Raw genomic sequence first — 18361 nt, forward strand, 5'->3', positions numbered from 1 at the left:
AATATTGTAAATCAACTATAATATTTTTAAAAAGTCAAAAAATAAATAAATAAACAAGCAAAGGTCTGGGACAAACAAGATGGACACACAGATTAAGAATCTGTATTCTAGATAATGAACATCAATTTGATGGTGAAACATTTTTCATAAATGCTATCTGCTCTTATTTTTGCTTAATATATCACTGTATTAAAAATTATTTCAATGCAAATATAAACTTCTACTTACAATAATTTTCCAACATCTACTATTAGCACAGTTTTATCAGGTATGGGCTCTTTTTAATTCAATGCCTAATGTATTCTAAATTTTAGGATCAAAACCATTTTAATCAAGAAAATCACATAATGTAAGATTATAACAAAGAGCAACAAAACACAATTTTGAAGCTATAACCCATCTAGAGTTAATATTTGGATCCTGAGTTTAACAACAATGCTAATATAATCAAAAAGATTTCCAACTATAATCACCTGAATGTGCACTCCTTGAATCATTCCCCAATGATTTCAGGTCACAATTATAATAAATAAATTCTCAAATCAATTATAAAAAAATGGGTCTATATATTCCTATTATACCTGGGAATATTCTAAAACTGGTACCATATTCCTATTCTACCTTCCTTACAACTACTCAAAACCCTTCACAGGTGTAACAAAAAAAACTGCACACTTACCAACACCTTGGGGCCGACTTAACCTTACAGGATTACTTTCAAATTTTTGGACATGAGGTGGATATTCTTTCCTAGAAAAGGAAATTTATATAGTTTCAGTCTAAAAGAAAAATATATTTTTAAAATGAAAAAGTAGAGGGAATACTTAAAATATGTTTACCAAAAGCAAATCATAGCTTGTCATATAAAAAGTGGTACTATAAAATAGTAACACTGTATTACCCAAATATAGTAAACCTTAATGCACTATAAGATCCTTAAGGGCAGTGACTATATTTTATTTAAACTGCCAATCTATGAAAGCTGACAGCAGGCAGTCTTTCAAACAAATATTTAATAAATAAATACAAGTATTTGTCCTTTCAAAGTAGTCACTTTGGAAAGTTATATATTTATTCCCCCAATACACAAAACTTTAGAATTTTTCTTTTGGAACTGCCTTCATAATCTGTTTAAAAAAACTTAAAAAAAAACTCCTAATATTTCATTGTCACATGCATTTTTGGAATAAAAAAAGTTAGTCAGCTTATAATAAATACTCAACTTGCCCAATTTTGCTGTAAATGTTTCTAGTTTAAAGATCAATGAATAAAGAATAAAGAGTGAATAAGATCTTGTCCTTGAGGATAATTCCAAAAGCAGTACAAAAAATGTTGTGTACAAAACTAGAAATCATGAAATAAATATTTTAGTCTTATAATATGACTACATTATGGGGGTATAATTATACTTTAAAAAATATATTACATTGTCAGACTTCACACCTAACCAATTTTCAGAATTCTGAACAGGAATCCTTAGTAAATAAGGATCCTAAAATAGTATAGAAGTCCAAATATACAATAGTTTGGGAGAAAAGCAAGAATCCTATAGCTAATTGTGGGATAAAAGCATTAAAGGAGGAGGTTTGCAAAAAATGCAATAAACCAGGGAGCTACAATAGCTACCTTCCCATCCTAAACAAAAGCTTCTAAAAATATTTCCATTTTATTTAACGGGGGAATTAAAGGAGGTTATTCTGTTATTTGTAAATGCATTCACCCGAGTGATCAATACTTATCACAGGGCAATATAATTAATTAATTAAACAAAAATCCTAAAGGAATTTTCCTGTAAGGATTTCATATTCTTATATTGTAAAAGTCAGAGCACCTAAATTGAAAACAAAATATGAAAATGACACAAGAAGAAAATAATAAGAGTAGTGATAGTAGTGTATATGTGACAGTAGTTAGCAAATAGTGAGCATCATGTGCCAGGTACTGTTCTAAGTGCTTTGTATCTAATAATTACTTTAATCTTCACAATAACCTTATAAAGTATATACTATTGTTAGTACTTTACAGATGAGGAAACTGAGGCACAATGAGGTTAATTAACTTGCCCATGGTCACACAACTATTAAATACCAACATCAGAATCTGAATCTTGGCAAACTGCACCAATATTGATGAGTAATGGTGTTTTCACCATTTCAATTATTATTACTGAGCAGCATTTGGTACAACTGGGTAATTTCCACACTGTCAAAATTTTAAGATTCGTGAGGATACGAGTTGTGAAGATGAGAATTTGCCTTAGAGATAGTGGTACTAGTGTTATTAAAAATAAGGTAGGTTTTCAGCTCCTAACTACATTTAGCTTTGAATAAAATGCATGTTTTTATATACTACACATGCTCACACTAAAAATGATATGAGTCTTATCTTTAAAACAAACAATTTTTTAATCTCTAATTTTTATAACTCTACACTGGAAAAGTAAAGATACCAACTATAAAAGGCAACCGAGTCAATAAATCTGAAGCAAAATACGATGATACAATTATATTAAACTACAAAACCTCTATGCATTATATATATTTAAAACAGTGGACAACAGAAACAGTAGGTATTCTTAAATACTAAGGATTATCAACAAGCAAAATAATTTGACAGAGTGGTCACAAAATCTGAAATACATGTTTTGGATTTTTGTCTGCTTAATTACTTATTCTGGGGTATGCTATAAACACAGGTTTATTCAGTAATAACTGGCATAAATCACTGGAGGCAACATATCATAGATGTGCAGGGATTTCTGAAAATGCTGCACTAATTCACACTGCTCTTTGCTGTTTGACACAGTGCACTGAACCATGCACTGCTGATGAGGAACAAACAATGCAGTGAATATATCATGTAACATCCATGACCTATCATTATCGTAATGTAATGCTAAAAATTATGCATATTTGCCAACATTTCCAAACCTTATGGCCATTCTGTATCTAATATTTACTACATCTTTCCCTATACAGACAGAGCAGATTGTTTTAAAAAATGTATTATAATGAGTAAATTACAGAAATAAAAGCATACCTTAAGTTTAATACAAGAATACAAGAATTTCAGAATAAAAGTAGTATTTGTTTAATAAGGGAATTAAAAGAACTTTCTAGCTATAATCTTGTGTTCTTTAAAACTTAGTTTTTAAAAGAAACTTTGTTAGGTAATCAAAAATGAAATTTCATGTTAATTTCTTAATTTGAGAGTTCCATCACTCTACAGACACTAAAATTTCAAACTCCAAACTACTATGATGCTTAAGGCTAGAATTTAATTTCCTGGTGGATTTTCTTTCCTACCTCAAACCAAGCAGAAACAGAGAAGTGTCCCTATCTTCTGTCTTCTACCAAGCGGGAGCATTTTTTTTGCTTCTGAGGGCTTGTGTTCTGCATAGAAGTTTTAGAGAAAACCTCACTTCATGGACCCAACGTTTTTACAAGCTGCATAAAGTGAACTGGCGAGTTTTTTCCTTCTGTGCAGAACTCTTTAAATAACATGAGACTCCTTATTAAAGGTTAGACAGGCTTCAGACCTTTTTTTTTAATAAACTTTATTTTAGAATAATTTGATTTGCTGAAGACTTGAAAAGACAATTCAGAATTCTCTTATATCCCTTATCCAGTTTTTCTTAACGTTAACACCTTCATTACCCTCATACATATGTCAAAAAAAGAAATCAACATTTGTACACTGCTATTAACTAAATGCCAGGCTTTATTTGAACTTCGCCAGCTATTCCACTAATATCCTTTGTTTGTTCCAGAATCCAATCTAGGATCCACCGCATTTAGTCATCATGTCTCCTTAGTCTCTTTTTTGTTTCCCAGACTGTTTTGTTTCCCACTGTTTTTCATGACCTTGACACTTTGGAAGAGACTGGTTAGTTATTTTGTAGAATGCCCCACAATGTGGGTTTGTCTGATGTTTTTCTCATGATTATACTGAAGTTGTAGGTTTGGTGGACAGTACCCATCTCATCACATCATATCAGGGGTTACATGGTATCGATGATTTACATCACTAGTGAGGTTATCCTTGATCATCTGGCTAAAGTAGTGTTTGCCAGGTTTCTCCACTCCAAAGTTATTTTCCCTTTCGACATTCTATTTGGAAGCAAGTCCAATCAGTCCAGCCCACAAAAGGGGCAGGGGTAGTTAAATTCTACTTCCTGAAGAGGAAACTATCTACACATATTATTTGGAATTCTTCTGTATAAACACCTGTTTCCCCCAATTCATTTTATGCAGCTTATAAAAACCCCAGGATAGTTCAATAAATAAATCACTTATTCAATCATTTATACCAGTATGACTCATGAATATTTTATACTTTAGGTTATAATCCAATTGTTTCAGTTTTGGCCCTTGGGAGCTCTTTCAGTTGGCTCCTGTGTTCCTTTCATGTGACCTCATTCTTTTTTTTTTTTAATTCTGATAAAACATACATAAAATTTACAGAAATATGGAATGCTTTGCCAATCTGCATGTCGTCCTCATACAAGGGCCATAAAAATCTCTGTATCGTTCCAATTTTAGTATATGTGCTGCTGAAGCGAGTACCCCTTTGTTTTTTGAATGCCTGTTTGGATTCTGACACTACAAGATACTCTATGATCATTCTGTGTTTTCCCTAACCCATCCCTAGAATCAGCCGTTTCTCCATGTTCCTTTTATTAGAGTGGTATTAGAAACCAGGATCTGAGTGCTGCTTTTTTTTTTTAAGTTGGTTTTGAAACTCATTTTATAAATCGTTCCATTGCTCGAACTGATCTCAAAAGATGTAAATTCCTATAAAATTAAATGTGTTCATTTTTCATGAAAATGCATTATCCAAATTCATGTTTAAACTGTAATCTAATTTTTGAAGAGATGTATTAAAATCTCCCGAAGTTGTACTCTAACCAAGAACGCCTTGCATTTTAGATATTTTAGGGGAGCTTTACACAGCTCGTTGTTACTTACACTCTCACGAGTGTCTCCATTATAAAATGTGCTCCGTTATACTATTTAGTGCTTCTAATCCTTAATTCTATTTCATTTGTTGCTAAAATTCTACTCATGCTTTCCTTTTGTTCGCATTTCTTTTGAGTCTAAGACTCAAGAGACCCCTTTACTTACAAATTGTTATTTTATAAGTATCTGATTCTGGTAAGCAACATGATATAGCTGGGTTTAATTCAACCAGTTTTCTCTTATTAAATATATTCGACCTGCTCACAATCATTATTGCATCTGATAAACTTCATGTTTTCCTTTCATCTTACTGTATTAGTTGTTTCTTATATTTGTTTATTGTCACTCTTTTCCCCTATTTTTACTGATTTGCACAATTACCTTTCATTTGTTTTTCCTCCCCTGGTTAATTTAACAAATAGTTACCTTCCCTCTCTCAACCCTTATTCCAACTGCATATTTTGTTCATCAACATGTTCTCAAGATTCCAACTATTTCCTCAAACAAGATATTCTACTGCATCATCTCTAAGGGGATAAGATCTTTAAAATCCTTTTACTTCCCCATCCTACCCCATTCAGTCCCCCTTCCAAAAAAAAAAAGGCCTTAAGATACCTTTTACTTCTGCCCTTCTACCTCTCCAATTCCTAGATTTTGCTGAGATAGTTTTGAATAGTCAAAGATTATTACTGATTTTCTTTTGTAGCGTATCTCTATTTGGTAAGTAAATCACGCTTAGCCTTAACTGAATGCCACTGACTTAGGTTTTTAATTGTGCCAAATTATAAATCATATACAAAAGATTATTTTTTTAAATCTCAAAGATTTATCAGGTAATAATAACACTTCCCTACCTAAAATGACCTGAAAGCTTCTAGTGAGTGCACCACATAAAACCCAAACTCTTCAGATCATCTTACAGAAAGCCTTTTATGATCTAGGGGCCCTAGCTGACCTTAACCAAACCCACCCCGCAGTCCTTCTTTCTGTTCTTTGAACATGCCAAACTCACTCCAGCATTAATATCTTAGCACCACCTCTTCCCTATGTGGAAAAGCCATCTCTATGATCACTGTATGGCTGACTGCTGCTCATTCAGTCCTTGCTTAAATGTTAGCTTCATAGTTGAGTGTCTCTCTGAACATCTAAAGAAACCATACTGTCATTCTATACCACATCATCCAATTATACTTTTTTACACAGAACTTATTTTTTGGTGTTTTACTTGTTCATTATCAGTTTTTGCCCATCAAAATGTAAACTACACGAGAGCAGAGATCTTGTTTGTTTTGTTCATCACTGTATCCTTATACCTATAACACAGCAGGCACTTGATAAATATTTGGAAGTAATAAATGTGTATAACTAAGAGGCAGTACGTAAGTAGAAGTGTATTTATCAGGTCAAATAATTGTACAATCATGCTGAACAAGGGTGGTAATGTCAAAACTGAACCACTGGTCACCATGCAGAGCCACCATAAAGTAATTCAAAATATTAGCCTATGTGCAAATACCATAATTCAGGCACTGTAAACTAAACATTTATTGATTAGACAGGGTAGCTGGAAACTGAATATACTTGGAATCTCTAGTCTGTTTACTGCTCTACTTTCTAGGCTTTTTTCCAATGTTTCCATATCCAATCACTGTTTTCTTCACAGTATGCTTTATTATGTGGTAAGACATGTCATTCTTCTCTTCCCCCACTTATTCTTCTTTCTATAAAGTAAGTCTCATCTCTTACTCTTCTCAAATATTTACTCTCCTAAATAAACTTTAGAATCAATTGGCCAAATTTCCTAAAATAACAAAGTCAGCAAGATTTCTGACTAAAATTGCATTAAGTTTATTTTAAGGAGCACTGATATCAAATAACCAACCAGGAACCTAATATATGCCTCAGATCAGGTTCTTTAGATATATTTATAAAGGATCTACACATCATTAATTTTATTACTGAATATTTAATTTTAGTTGCTACTGTGAAGGAAATTTTGGTCTTTCCAATATATACCACAATTGATCAGAGTGAATAAAAAATTATTAACATTATTAGTCTTGTACTCTATCATCTTGCTATACTCTTATTATATCTAAGGTTTCAGATGACTCTCATAATTCTAAGGAAGGCAGTACCATCTGAATATAATTTTATTTTCAGGTACCTTGAGACACCAATTTATAATGCTAATATAAATTGGTACCACCTGTCTGCAAAACAATTTCGCAATACCTATCAAGAGCATTAAAAACATCTGTAACCTAGCCCAAAGAATCCTTTCCCAGAGATTTATCTTAGGAGATGCACTTAGAGATTTACATGCAGAGTTGTTCATCAATGTGTCATATACCAGGGGTCCCCAAGCCCCGGGCCTCGGCTGGTCCGCGGCCTGTTAGGAACCGGGCCGCACAGCAGGAGGGGAGAGGTGGGTGAGAGAGCAAGGCTTCGTCTGCCGCTGCCCATCGTGCTCGCATTACTGCCTGAACCATCCGCTGCCCCCGCTTCCATGGAAAAATTGTCTTCCATGAAACCGGTCCCTGGTACCAAAAAGGTTGGGGACCGCTGTCATATACAACAGTGAAAAACAACAAGAAATGGACTAATGGGTAAATAAATTATGTATATCTGCCGGACAAGCTATTACGTAATCATTACAAATCATTTTTAGAAGCCAACTTAACAGGCAAAAAGGCTAGGACATACTGTTAGGTGAAAACTCAAAATATGCAGCTGTACTTTTATTATGACTGCATGTATTAGGTATATTTAAAAGTACACAGGAAAAAGAAAATTGGAAAGAAATGCATGAAGATACTAATGATGTAATTTTCGATGAGCTTTTTAAAAATTATAAAATCTTTCATTGTAATACTTGTCTTTTCAATACCCCCTTTTAAGTTAAATTTCTAGTGTTTCATATATGTCTTTTATTGTATTCTTTTCCCTTTGTATCTTTTTGTTTCAAAATTCTCTATGATACGCACATATTTATAATAAAAATATTAAAAAAATTTTTAATTTGAAAATTAGTATGTGCTTCAGTTTCATAATAGTTCAACTGTCTTTATCTAAGGAGAAAAAAAAAGTTCTAATACCAGATTAAATATTCTAGGTTGCTGGTGCTACCACGTACACTATATTCACAAGCCAACTGTCCAAGAGTCAAAAAAGAATTCAAGTCATTCAAGTTGTCAAAGTCACCCACAACAAAGAAAAATGGCAGCAAATTTTTTAAGTTTGCAAGCTCTGGACCTTAATATCGTTTGTTTAATTTTTATTCCAGCTTGGTTTTAAACCTAAAATATACCTCATTGTGCCCAGTATACAGTACAAAGGGAAAAAACCTGGAAAAGATTAACCTTCCACAACTACCTAACTTTTGTTTATTAGATAAACCATCCTCTTTTAAAGAAATCATTTAGTTCAGAGATTTACAGTCCTTCATGTGTTAAGGGATAAAGATAAAAGATTTTCTATTACTTTTCAAAGGTCAGAAAAAAAGATGTGGCTTTGTTCATAAGGGAGGAAAAATGGCTTACGTAAAAAAAATTTACAAAGTAAAATCTACTGACACAAAAGTTCTTCTCAGTTTATCTCTGACAAAGATAAAATAATTTTAGGTGAGATTCCAAAGGATTAATGGGCTAAATTGAACCTAACAGTAACTAAGCTGCTGAATAAAGCACTCCAGTGTATTCATCATAACATATTTTATAAATAGATGCTGCTTCACGCCTAGCCCCTGGCGGTAATGTTGGTACAAAAAGACAAAGAATTTCAGCACCTTTTATTACAGAAATTTCAAACTTTACAGTGTATATGTCAGTTTCAAATAATTATCTCATAACAGAACGAATCTCTGTTCTTCACAAATCTCCTTTAAAACTGGACAAATATCATTATTCCCATTTTAGAGTAAGTTATGTGCCTACTGGTAATGCTGGTTACTTAATTCTACATCTCTGACTTCTATTCCAGTATTATTCCAACAGGAATATAAGCTCCAAGAGAGTAGGGATTTTTGTCTGCTCCTAGAAGAGTGCCTGGCACATAGAGTCATTGAAATATTTGCTGAATGTATCAATGAATAAATTTCCACAACAGAAATATGCATAAGAAGCCAAAACAGTAGGAAAAAAATCAGTATAAACCCACCAAGGCTATTATAAGAGAATATTCTAAGATCTTTATACTATTCTGATAAATATAACAGTACCTATATTTTATCTACTATAACATAAAGGAAATAATTTGTTTATTTCTATAAAACAACAGTCTGGTTCATGTGTGACTGTATAGTTACTTAAAAACATCTTATTAATGATCTTCTCCCCAAAATATAGTCACTTATGAATTAAAAATTCGAAAGATATAAAATGACTCATCTATGTCTGACAAGAAATAATAATTTACTCAGAGAGAAAAACAGACACAATAGAAAAATAATTTTTCTTTCCCAGGAGGAAGGTAGTAAAATACTTGCACAACGCATTCATTTAAACCATGTAAGAACTGTGAAGTATTTCAGAATTATAAAATATGCCTAAATCTTTTGCTGACAGGATCATCTTTAGTTCAGAAACCTGGTGTTCATGAAGTAAGATGGAATATATAGCATTCTATAAAATATTGCAAGTTGTCCTCTTTGCCTCCTCTATACCTTTAAACAAAATTATAGAGTCAAAGTTACATAATTAAATAAAATTATAGAATGTCCCTTCTTTTGACCATCACCAATGATATTAAAGTATTGGTTTAAAACAAGGGCTGTTTACCTGTTTTGGGAGGGGAGAATTCATAAAAGGTTCTTGAAACTCATGGAAGCAAGAAAAAAAGATACACACATGCACAAAAATTTCCACATACATACATTGAGGAGAGGAGCTATTATTACGGGCATTTGATTTAGAAAACTACAATCATTTCACTATTCTCAGAAATGTGTGTTCTTAAAAACTTATTTCCATGTTATTTACATTATTCAACATTTCTGCTAAAGGATGATGTGTTTGCCAGTGTTATTACAAAGGGAACAAAGAGTGATCATAAAATTCTGTCACAAATTTTTGATGTTTAGAGTTTTAACTCCAAGCTTAAGGTATTCTACTTCTATTTTTCCCCTCACTCTACTAAAGTATAAACCAAAAATATTACCACTGAAATACAAGAAATATTTAAATTAAGTAACTGAAAACAATTTTACTACTAAGATCCTGAAATATTCTATTTTTAAAACAAAAGTAGTTACATATCAGTGTAAATATATAATAATCATTCATGGAAAATATATATATATATTGAGAATTATGGTGAAATATTACCCACATAAGTCAAATATCATGTTGTGCTATTAGTTTCCTTTTTATTAAAATAATTAATAAACTTAATGATGAACTCTAATTCAATGGACATTTTTCAAAGCATATAAATAATCTGGTATTTTACTGCTGTATCCATGCTCTAATTTCATCAATATTGAGCTTACCTTTCCTTTTGGTCCAGACTGCTTAAAACATGAAAAAGAAAAAAAATGTAAGAGGCAAGACCTCATTTTTGATATATCATTGTAGTTTTAGTAACTGCAGTCAATAAGGCAAAACTCTGTGATTAATTTGTTTTAAACACATTATATATATGTTATATACTAGTGTTTTGAATCTTGTCAGATATGTAAATTGGCTTTCAATTTTTGTCAGTACAGAAAATAATTTATATCTAAACATATTTAAAGAATAAAAAAGTATGTACAAAGATTGAAAAATTCTTGAAAGAGCTTTATTTAACCATCCAACACTTGAGGATATATGTTATTTTAGAGTGGTTAAAGAAATTGTCTTCAAGGAACAATACAACTTCCTAAAAGTTATAAAATTTTTAGAGGTCCCAATCCCACTATCAGGCGTGATTAAAGTCATCCCTCGGTTATCTGCACAGGATTGGTTCTAGGACCCAAGGCAGATAACAAAATAGTGGGTGCTCAAGTCCCTTATATAAAAGGGTATAGTATTTGCATATAACCTAAGCACATCCTCCCATATACTGCAAATCATCTCTAGACTACTTATAATACCTAATACAATGTAAATGCTATGTAAACAGTTGTTGAGTACCAGAAAATTCAAGTTTTGCTTTGTGGAACTTTCTGGAATTTTTCCCTTGGATTTTTTTTTTTTTTAATTTGTGCTTGGTTGAATCCACAGATGTGGAACCCCCAGATACAGAAGTCCAACTGTATTTGCTTCTGAGTAAGAAAAAAAAATTTTTTTAAGGCTGAAACTTTTGCACAAAAGCCTTAGATTAAATACAAATACAGTACACGGTTTGGGACACAAGAAAAGTCCTGGGACTTAAAATCATGGCCTCTAACCAAAAGTCCAATGTATAAAATGTCCACCCTTCTCCACAATTCATGGAAAATCTAAAAAGCTATCAATATCAAGTACTCAAGGGTAAAATTATAAAACCCTCAATTTAGAATAAGATTCACATCCTAGAATTATTCCTATTACAAAAGAAACTAAATATTCAGAACTGTAAGCAAAACATAGGTCACAAAAATCCCTGAGTCCCCATATTAACTCTTATATTCCCATCATGTGAAGCACACAGTAAAATATCAATTTAATCCTAGCAAATTAAGAAAAAATAATAAGGGTAAGTTGGTTTTACATAAACAACATTGAAAAGAAACACATTTTTAAAAAAAGTTTTAATAGTAAGGAAAAGAATTATTATAAACTTACACAAATACCACATTTGAACTTTTACTTCTGCTATTTAGAAAATGGGATAATCTGTATAAAATAAATTTATGTTGGACAAATGACAGGAAAATGAAGGAAAATTATCAGGCCCCTATTAAAGTGAAACAAAATACAAACATAAAAGTTTAAATATAGTCTGTCTACTCTTATATACTTATTTCTTATGGTGTAATATTTCCAGGAAAAGTAAAATAAAAACGAAAAGTTAGACGTTAATACCTAATCTAGCCATTTCCAACCCTACACTGTTGTGCTCAAGAAGTGAGAAGAGTTTAGTACTCTCTTGCTTTTATTCTTTAAACTCACCTGTTGAGAGTAAAAGAGGTAGAAGACAGAGTAAAAGTAGAAGAAATAGGTTTGGTTCTTTCCAATAAACCAAGGGAGTTAGGAAGAAAACAAAACCAAAAAATATATACACCATCCTCATTTCTCTTATCCTTGAGAAAAATGCACTTACTGTATCTAATTTATACATTATGGTAATTCTCCAAAACTCCTCAATATGTGTTTATTACCAAAGCCCTGCCCTAGAAGAGTTTATATATATTAAAAAAAAAAAAGAAGAAGAAGAAAGAAAAAAGCTTTTAAAAAATGAGACGGGAAGCCATTATCAGTAACATAGGGCTTTGTAAAAATGTCGACGTACATTCTTTTTGGACTATTTCTGCTCTTAAAATTTAAAAAAAGGAAAGAAAAAAGACAGACTGATTGATTCTGGTATCCATGACCTGATTTTGGACTTCAAAAATTCTTTCAAAGTGGTGCTTTTCATTAATAATTAAATCTTGCTTATTCCAGGAGCCCATTTTCCCATTTATGGATTATATATGCTTTTGTAGACATTCATTTCCCCCTATGGTCCTTTTTAAGGCTTTCTACCTATCCTTAATAAAAAACAAAACAAAACAGTGAAAATGTAAATAAAACATAAACCAGTAAATGTGCTCTTTTTCCAAGTGTGGTTAAAGTTAGGAGTGGAGATGGTATAGTTATAAAGATTTTTAATTTTCTGCATTTCATTTCTTCCATACTAATACTATCCTCCTCCATCACTGCTAGTATATAAACAATCTATCTTTTAAATATGAATTAAATTAACATTTGGAATAGCAGTAAGAAAACTGACTGCAATCATAATATTCTCCAAATAGCAGCTAATCTGATCTGATACTTTAACAATCTTCATTCATTTCTTTTAGACTAAAAACGTGTGCTATACCTGTTCCCATATCTTACAAATTATTCAAAATGCAGGTCTGATTTACTTAAAAGACAAGTTATACCACTCACCCCAGGAGTAATGGATTATGTGTGTGAATTACCAACTGATGGCATTTCCTTTAATAATTTCAAATTAAGAGTTGAGAAAATAAGAAAAGTTAGGAGAAACTGTAAAAGCCAGTGTGCTCATCCTCATCTGAGGCCTGACAATTGTGCCAACACTACACTAATTAAAACCAAAAGTTTGGTAGCAATCGTTTCAGGTGAAGGCTTTTTTTCATGCCTTTGAAGATGTGGTTCCTAATGCATGGAGTGTTCTCTTTTAGCTAAAACACTCAAAAGCTTCTTTAATACTTCCTTTGTGAACTCCTCACTGCTCCCTTCTCTGTAAACAGTACTACACATACTTTGTATATCTCTACACTGCACTCACCAGGTAATCATCTGTTTACTTGTCTTTCTGTCGTTTACCCTAACCACACTTGAGCTTCAAGGCAAATACTGTCATATTCATCTTTGACTACTTTGTACCTATACCTGGTATGTAGCATAAAATCACTCAATATTTTTGAAGGAAGAAAACTGGAAAAACTCTCCATGACTGGTATTTGAACTTCAAAATCTTTTTAACAACAGTCACACTGCAGTAGGACTAAGAAATGTTTATTTTGTGAGACAAACATAAGTAGAATCTGTTTTCCTTAATGGATTGTTTCTTTAAATACAAATTAAATTAGGGTGTGTGTGTGTGTGTGTGTGTGTGTGTGTGTGTGTGTGTGTGTGTGTGTGTGTGTGTGTGTGTGTGTGTGTGTGTGTGTGAGTGAAACAGTATTTTACTAGTAAATACCACTTCCTATTAACAGAATCTAATCTTTTATACAGATGAGCAATGATATACATGGCAAGGTATAAGATGTGCCAGGACCTAGAACAAAACAAAACACATACCAATTCCCAAACTGGAATCAATTTTTTAACATTACCAATGAAGAAAGGAGGGATGGGGAGAATAAGGCATAGTGTAAATAATTCTAAACTGGTAGATAACTTCTAAACCAATAATAATTTTGGTTGTAGAATATATCACTTGATTATAAATCAGTACTTCAACTTAGACCACATTTCAGAATAGCAAGTAGACAGATCTTTCTTAGCGATGAATTCTATCAATGTGATCAGTGTGTGAGAAACAGTGTGTCTATCCTTCTTCCCTCCCGCTAATTACTCTCTTTTTATTGTCTGTTCTCATATTTGTGCCACATGTAGGCCAGAAAGCTTGATTTGTAAGGCAAGCCAATTTTGTGGTATGTATAGTAATTTCTCCATCTTTTTAGTTGATTTTCTGAAATATCTTATGTCAAAACTACGAAAAATAATGTATTTAAGCAAAGGAAAGGTTTTCTTATTGTCCTAAAGTATGAGAATGATATAAGGTATTTAAGTTGAAAATCTCTGTTATAGCAAATCTACATAAATAGCAAATACAGCAAGGGTAAGAGTCAGGACACATTTTCTGAATGAGTAGCAGTCTAGATCAACATTTTAAAAAATGAAGAACAACATCTAGCATATATTAAAAAAAATCTTTAAATTTTACTACTTATAAAAATTTTATGCAACTATTCAAAATGCAAGAAATAAAGAGATAAATTATTTTTCTAATTGTTGGAGCCTAAGAATTTCTTGGTCAACTGAAACTGACGAAGAACTGAAATTCAACTGAAATTTCATAACCATCCAAAAATGGTTATGAAAAACCTCAAAAGCATTTAAAAACACCAAGCATTACACTGTTACGTTCATTATTTCAAGATTCAAGTAATACTTTCATGATCAATGAGAACACTCAAATTTATGAAAACACAAAAATTTCTCAAACATTTAAAACTAATAATGTAATTTACTTTGATGCTATGAAATCTTATAAACCTTACAAAGAAAGGTAATAACTGTAGTTTTACTCATCAGAACTAAACTACCAGCTGAAGATTTCTCTGTCAAATGTTGTAAAAATCAGCTTAATTTAACAGAAACATAATGCAATAGAATAGCTTTTACTTAAAATGTCTCTATTTACAGAATATGATTTACTCAAAAGCAGATATAAAATAAAAAAATTCTAGGACATGAATTATTTCAGAAACATGAATATCTCTTTAGAGACAATGGAAACATAATAAAGTTCCACAAATTAAGGAAAAAAAAGGTTTAAAAAAAAAAAGGCAGTGAAAAACTCCTATTAAAGAGGATGGTATATATATACTAAACAAAGGCAATCAGAATCCTTACCTTTGGGCTGCTGTTTTTACTATTGCTATCTGTGCATTAGTATGAGGAAAACGTCTTACAGTTCCAGAACATAATGATGCATTTTGTGTATTTGCACTGCGGAGTCAAGAAACAAAGAATAATTTAAACAGGGAAAAATTATGCACTTATGCAAAATAAACCCTTTAAAATCTAAGCATACACACACACAAACCTGTAACACTTAAAGAAAATTTTTTATACATAAACCCATTGACCATGTTAAACTGTCCATTAGTTTTCCACTTTCTGAATTTGTCTCTGAAATGTTTCCAATCCAGTTCGCGAAAGAAGGTAAAGAGTAGAACACTAGAACAGAAATCAGGAATCCTAAATGAATGTTTCATACTGTAAGAATTCCTGTACATTAATCCCGATATATTTCTTCTTCTTATTCTCTATTTAAGACTATCTATGTACTATGAGTATACGAACTATGTACTATGAGTATACAAAAGTTTTCTTATATGCCAAAATAATACTAAATGTTAATTATAAAAAAAAATTAAAAGTGCTAAATTCTACTTTCGATTCTACCACTGACTTGAAAATTATTTAGCCTTTATGTACCTCAATTGTCTATAAACTGACAAAGTAGAAATAAAATAGTGACTTCAACCCTATTTCTGGGATATGTAACAGTCCAATTGTATCAGTAATAGTGGTTCACTATGACAACCACTAGGAAAGATGAGTTATATCTAGAAGAGAAGGGGAATTAAGAAATCTTAAAAAAAAAAGAGTCCCTCATTGAGATAATCCTGGTAAGTATCCCCTAAAGGAGACGTGACCTACCTCTAATATCATAACCAAGATTTTGCTAACTTCATAAAAGCAAGCTCATCTTATGAAATATTAGTCTACTGAAATTTTTCTTTCAATATTTTAACTCCAAACCAAGAAATCACTGCAATCAAGCCTATTCCCAAGATTCAAAGCAAAGATGCCCAGTGTGTAGGATTAGATCTACTGACAAAGTGAAAAGAAAAGGTGTTAAGTTGGAGTAGCCAATTAGTTTTTGGTGTCAAACTCTTTATCTTTTCTGTAGGAATGTGTGGTGAAGTGCCTATACCTCAATTTCTTAGTGCTGCTCAACATGTTAAGTCCAAGTGGGTTGCCTTTCAAAGGTTTTAAGCTTTCAGTCCTGTTTCGTTTTGTACATGTCTTCCAGGGATCACCAGAACTAGTAGCAACAATTTCAGATTGACGATTTAACTGTAAAAACCATAAATGTTAAAGTCAATAAACAACATAATAAGATAACTTATCAACAATTATTTGAAAACCCATTTATTAAAAAAGCAATAAAAATGTACCAGATATTGGGGATGGGGGAGAAGGATGGCAGCGGCACAGATCTAAGAGTAATTCAACTGTAATACTTTTTTTTTTCCCTTAAGGACAACATAAATATGTAGGAACATGGGAGTTTATCATATTATTTCCTTTTCATTTCAATATCACCCAAGATATTTGAGAAAATTAAAAGAGAAAAACAGAAGGGATAAGGTAGAGGATCTTAAGATAGCTCTTTCCCGAAAGCAAAAAATAAACATTTCCCCTGCTTAACAGGCCTTGATGCTACCCATAGGACAGTACAACCAAATATGGCAGTAAATTGTCATTGTACAAGTACTTGGGCTTTAGCATCAAAATTTCTATATAAACACAGAAACCGAGATAATGTCTTCATATTTTCATACTTGAAAATAATAATACAAACATATCAATAACAACCACTTTGCAGAGATTACAGTATGACAACAGGATGGCTCATTCCTTGGGAAGCTCTTCTCAACAAAGAAACCTAGCTTTATTACATTCTTTGCACAAGACATTTAAAAGCTGTTTTCAGACTCTTTAAGACAAAAGTCCTCAGTTCTTAGTGGTAATTTACCCAAAACAACATTTTAAAAATCATTCTTACCTACTTTTAGTTTTGAAACAGCAGTCTAATATTTTATTTTTTACTCTTTTACAAGAAAATGTAGTCATAAGAAGATAACAACTTGGCTTTTAGCCCCACCAATTATCTCCACAGAAACCTAACAGTTCCCTAAAAACACATATCTCCCACAAAAACTGTCTTCTGGAGAAGAGCTCACTGTGCCAGCACCATTCTTGTTTTGAGGCATGTCTGTATCCCCAAACTCCAAAAAGCTGTATTTTGAAAACACTGCTTATCATTTTGAGACATTTTTTTACTTCTAAATCTTTTACAGCCATGTACTTCGGACTCCTTCATTTATGGTGATGGCAGATTAGATAATGCAGCTCAATCTTCCCTCTACTCTCTGAAAACCAGAAAAGCTGGACAAAATAGAAATTTTCTTAAAAAAAGAAAATCTGTTTGAAGCACTACCAAGGCAGTGAAGAATTAAGAATTAAGATCAGGGACAAGAAACTCAGAGATCTGAGCCCAGATTCATATTTTTCTCTGAGACACCTGTTGTCTCCAGAAGATGCAACTTCTGGAGTTGCAGAAGATGAGAGGCTGAGAAGCTAAGCTGAACTCCCAGAAGACGCAGAGAACTGGGGAGACAAAAGCAGAGTTCAACATCCACCAAGTTTGGACTGCCTCATAAACACCTCAAAATCTGAATGAGGATATAGCCTATGAATAAGGGTGAATTACAACTATAAATCCAGCTTCCATTCATCTCAACCTCCAACTCAATTAAGTCAGTTCTCCAATTTTAGAGTAAATCCAGAATTACCTGGATGGTTTGTTAAAACAAATTGCTGTGTCCAACCCTTACAGTTTACTCTGATTGAGGAGGTTTGGGATGAGCCTGAGAATATGCATTTCTAACAGGTCCCTGGGTGATGCAGATACTGCTAAAAAGGGGAACTACGTTTGGAGAGCCACTGGATCGAGGTGATATGAGACTGCTAAGGCTCCTCCTGGTCACTAGCCAAAAGTAAACGTGTATCCCTACAGGAAGGGAATATTATCCTAGGCCTCAAATTATCTCTGTGATTTTTCATATGCAATATCTACCAATCATAAGCAAGCTCATAAAGATGACAATGATCAAAACCAAGAGAAACAACTGATAACAGGAACAGAACTATAGGGGATAAAGATAAGAGGGGTTATCACACTAT

General features: G+C 32.4%; 1 protein-coding gene and 1 non-coding gene across 8 annotated transcripts in view; both read right to left on the bottom strand.

The window, feature by feature from the left end:
* Positions 1-18361, bottom strand: part of SENP6 (SUMO specific peptidase 6) — a 102814-nt gene that overhangs the window by 57236 nt on the left and 27217 nt on the right. For 5 of the 7 annotated variants that reach the window (XM_060167419.1, XM_060167416.1, XM_060167422.1 and 2 more), the window contains 4 exons: positions 16326-16468; positions 15236-15331; positions 10447-10467; positions 680-750 (listed from right to left, as the gene is read on the bottom strand). In XM_060167419.1, coding sequence (XP_060023402.1) covers positions 680-750; positions 10447-10467; positions 15236-15331; positions 16326-16468 — 331 coding nt within the window. The remainder of the gene's footprint in view (positions 1-679; positions 751-10446; positions 10468-15235; positions 15332-16325; positions 16469-18361) is intronic. The other 2 variants (XM_060167417.1, XM_060167418.1) reach the window with 2 other exon arrangements.
* On the bottom strand, positions 4462-4565 carry LOC132530961 (U6 spliceosomal RNA). The gene has a single exon (XR_009543967.1). It is a non-coding gene; the product is annotated as a U6 spliceosomal RNA (small nuclear RNA).

Source organism: Lagenorhynchus albirostris, chromosome 12, assembly GCF_949774975.1.
Source record: "Lagenorhynchus albirostris chromosome 12, mLagAlb1.1, whole genome shotgun sequence".
Lineage (NCBI taxonomy): Eukaryota > Metazoa > Chordata > Mammalia > Artiodactyla > Delphinidae > Lagenorhynchus > Lagenorhynchus albirostris.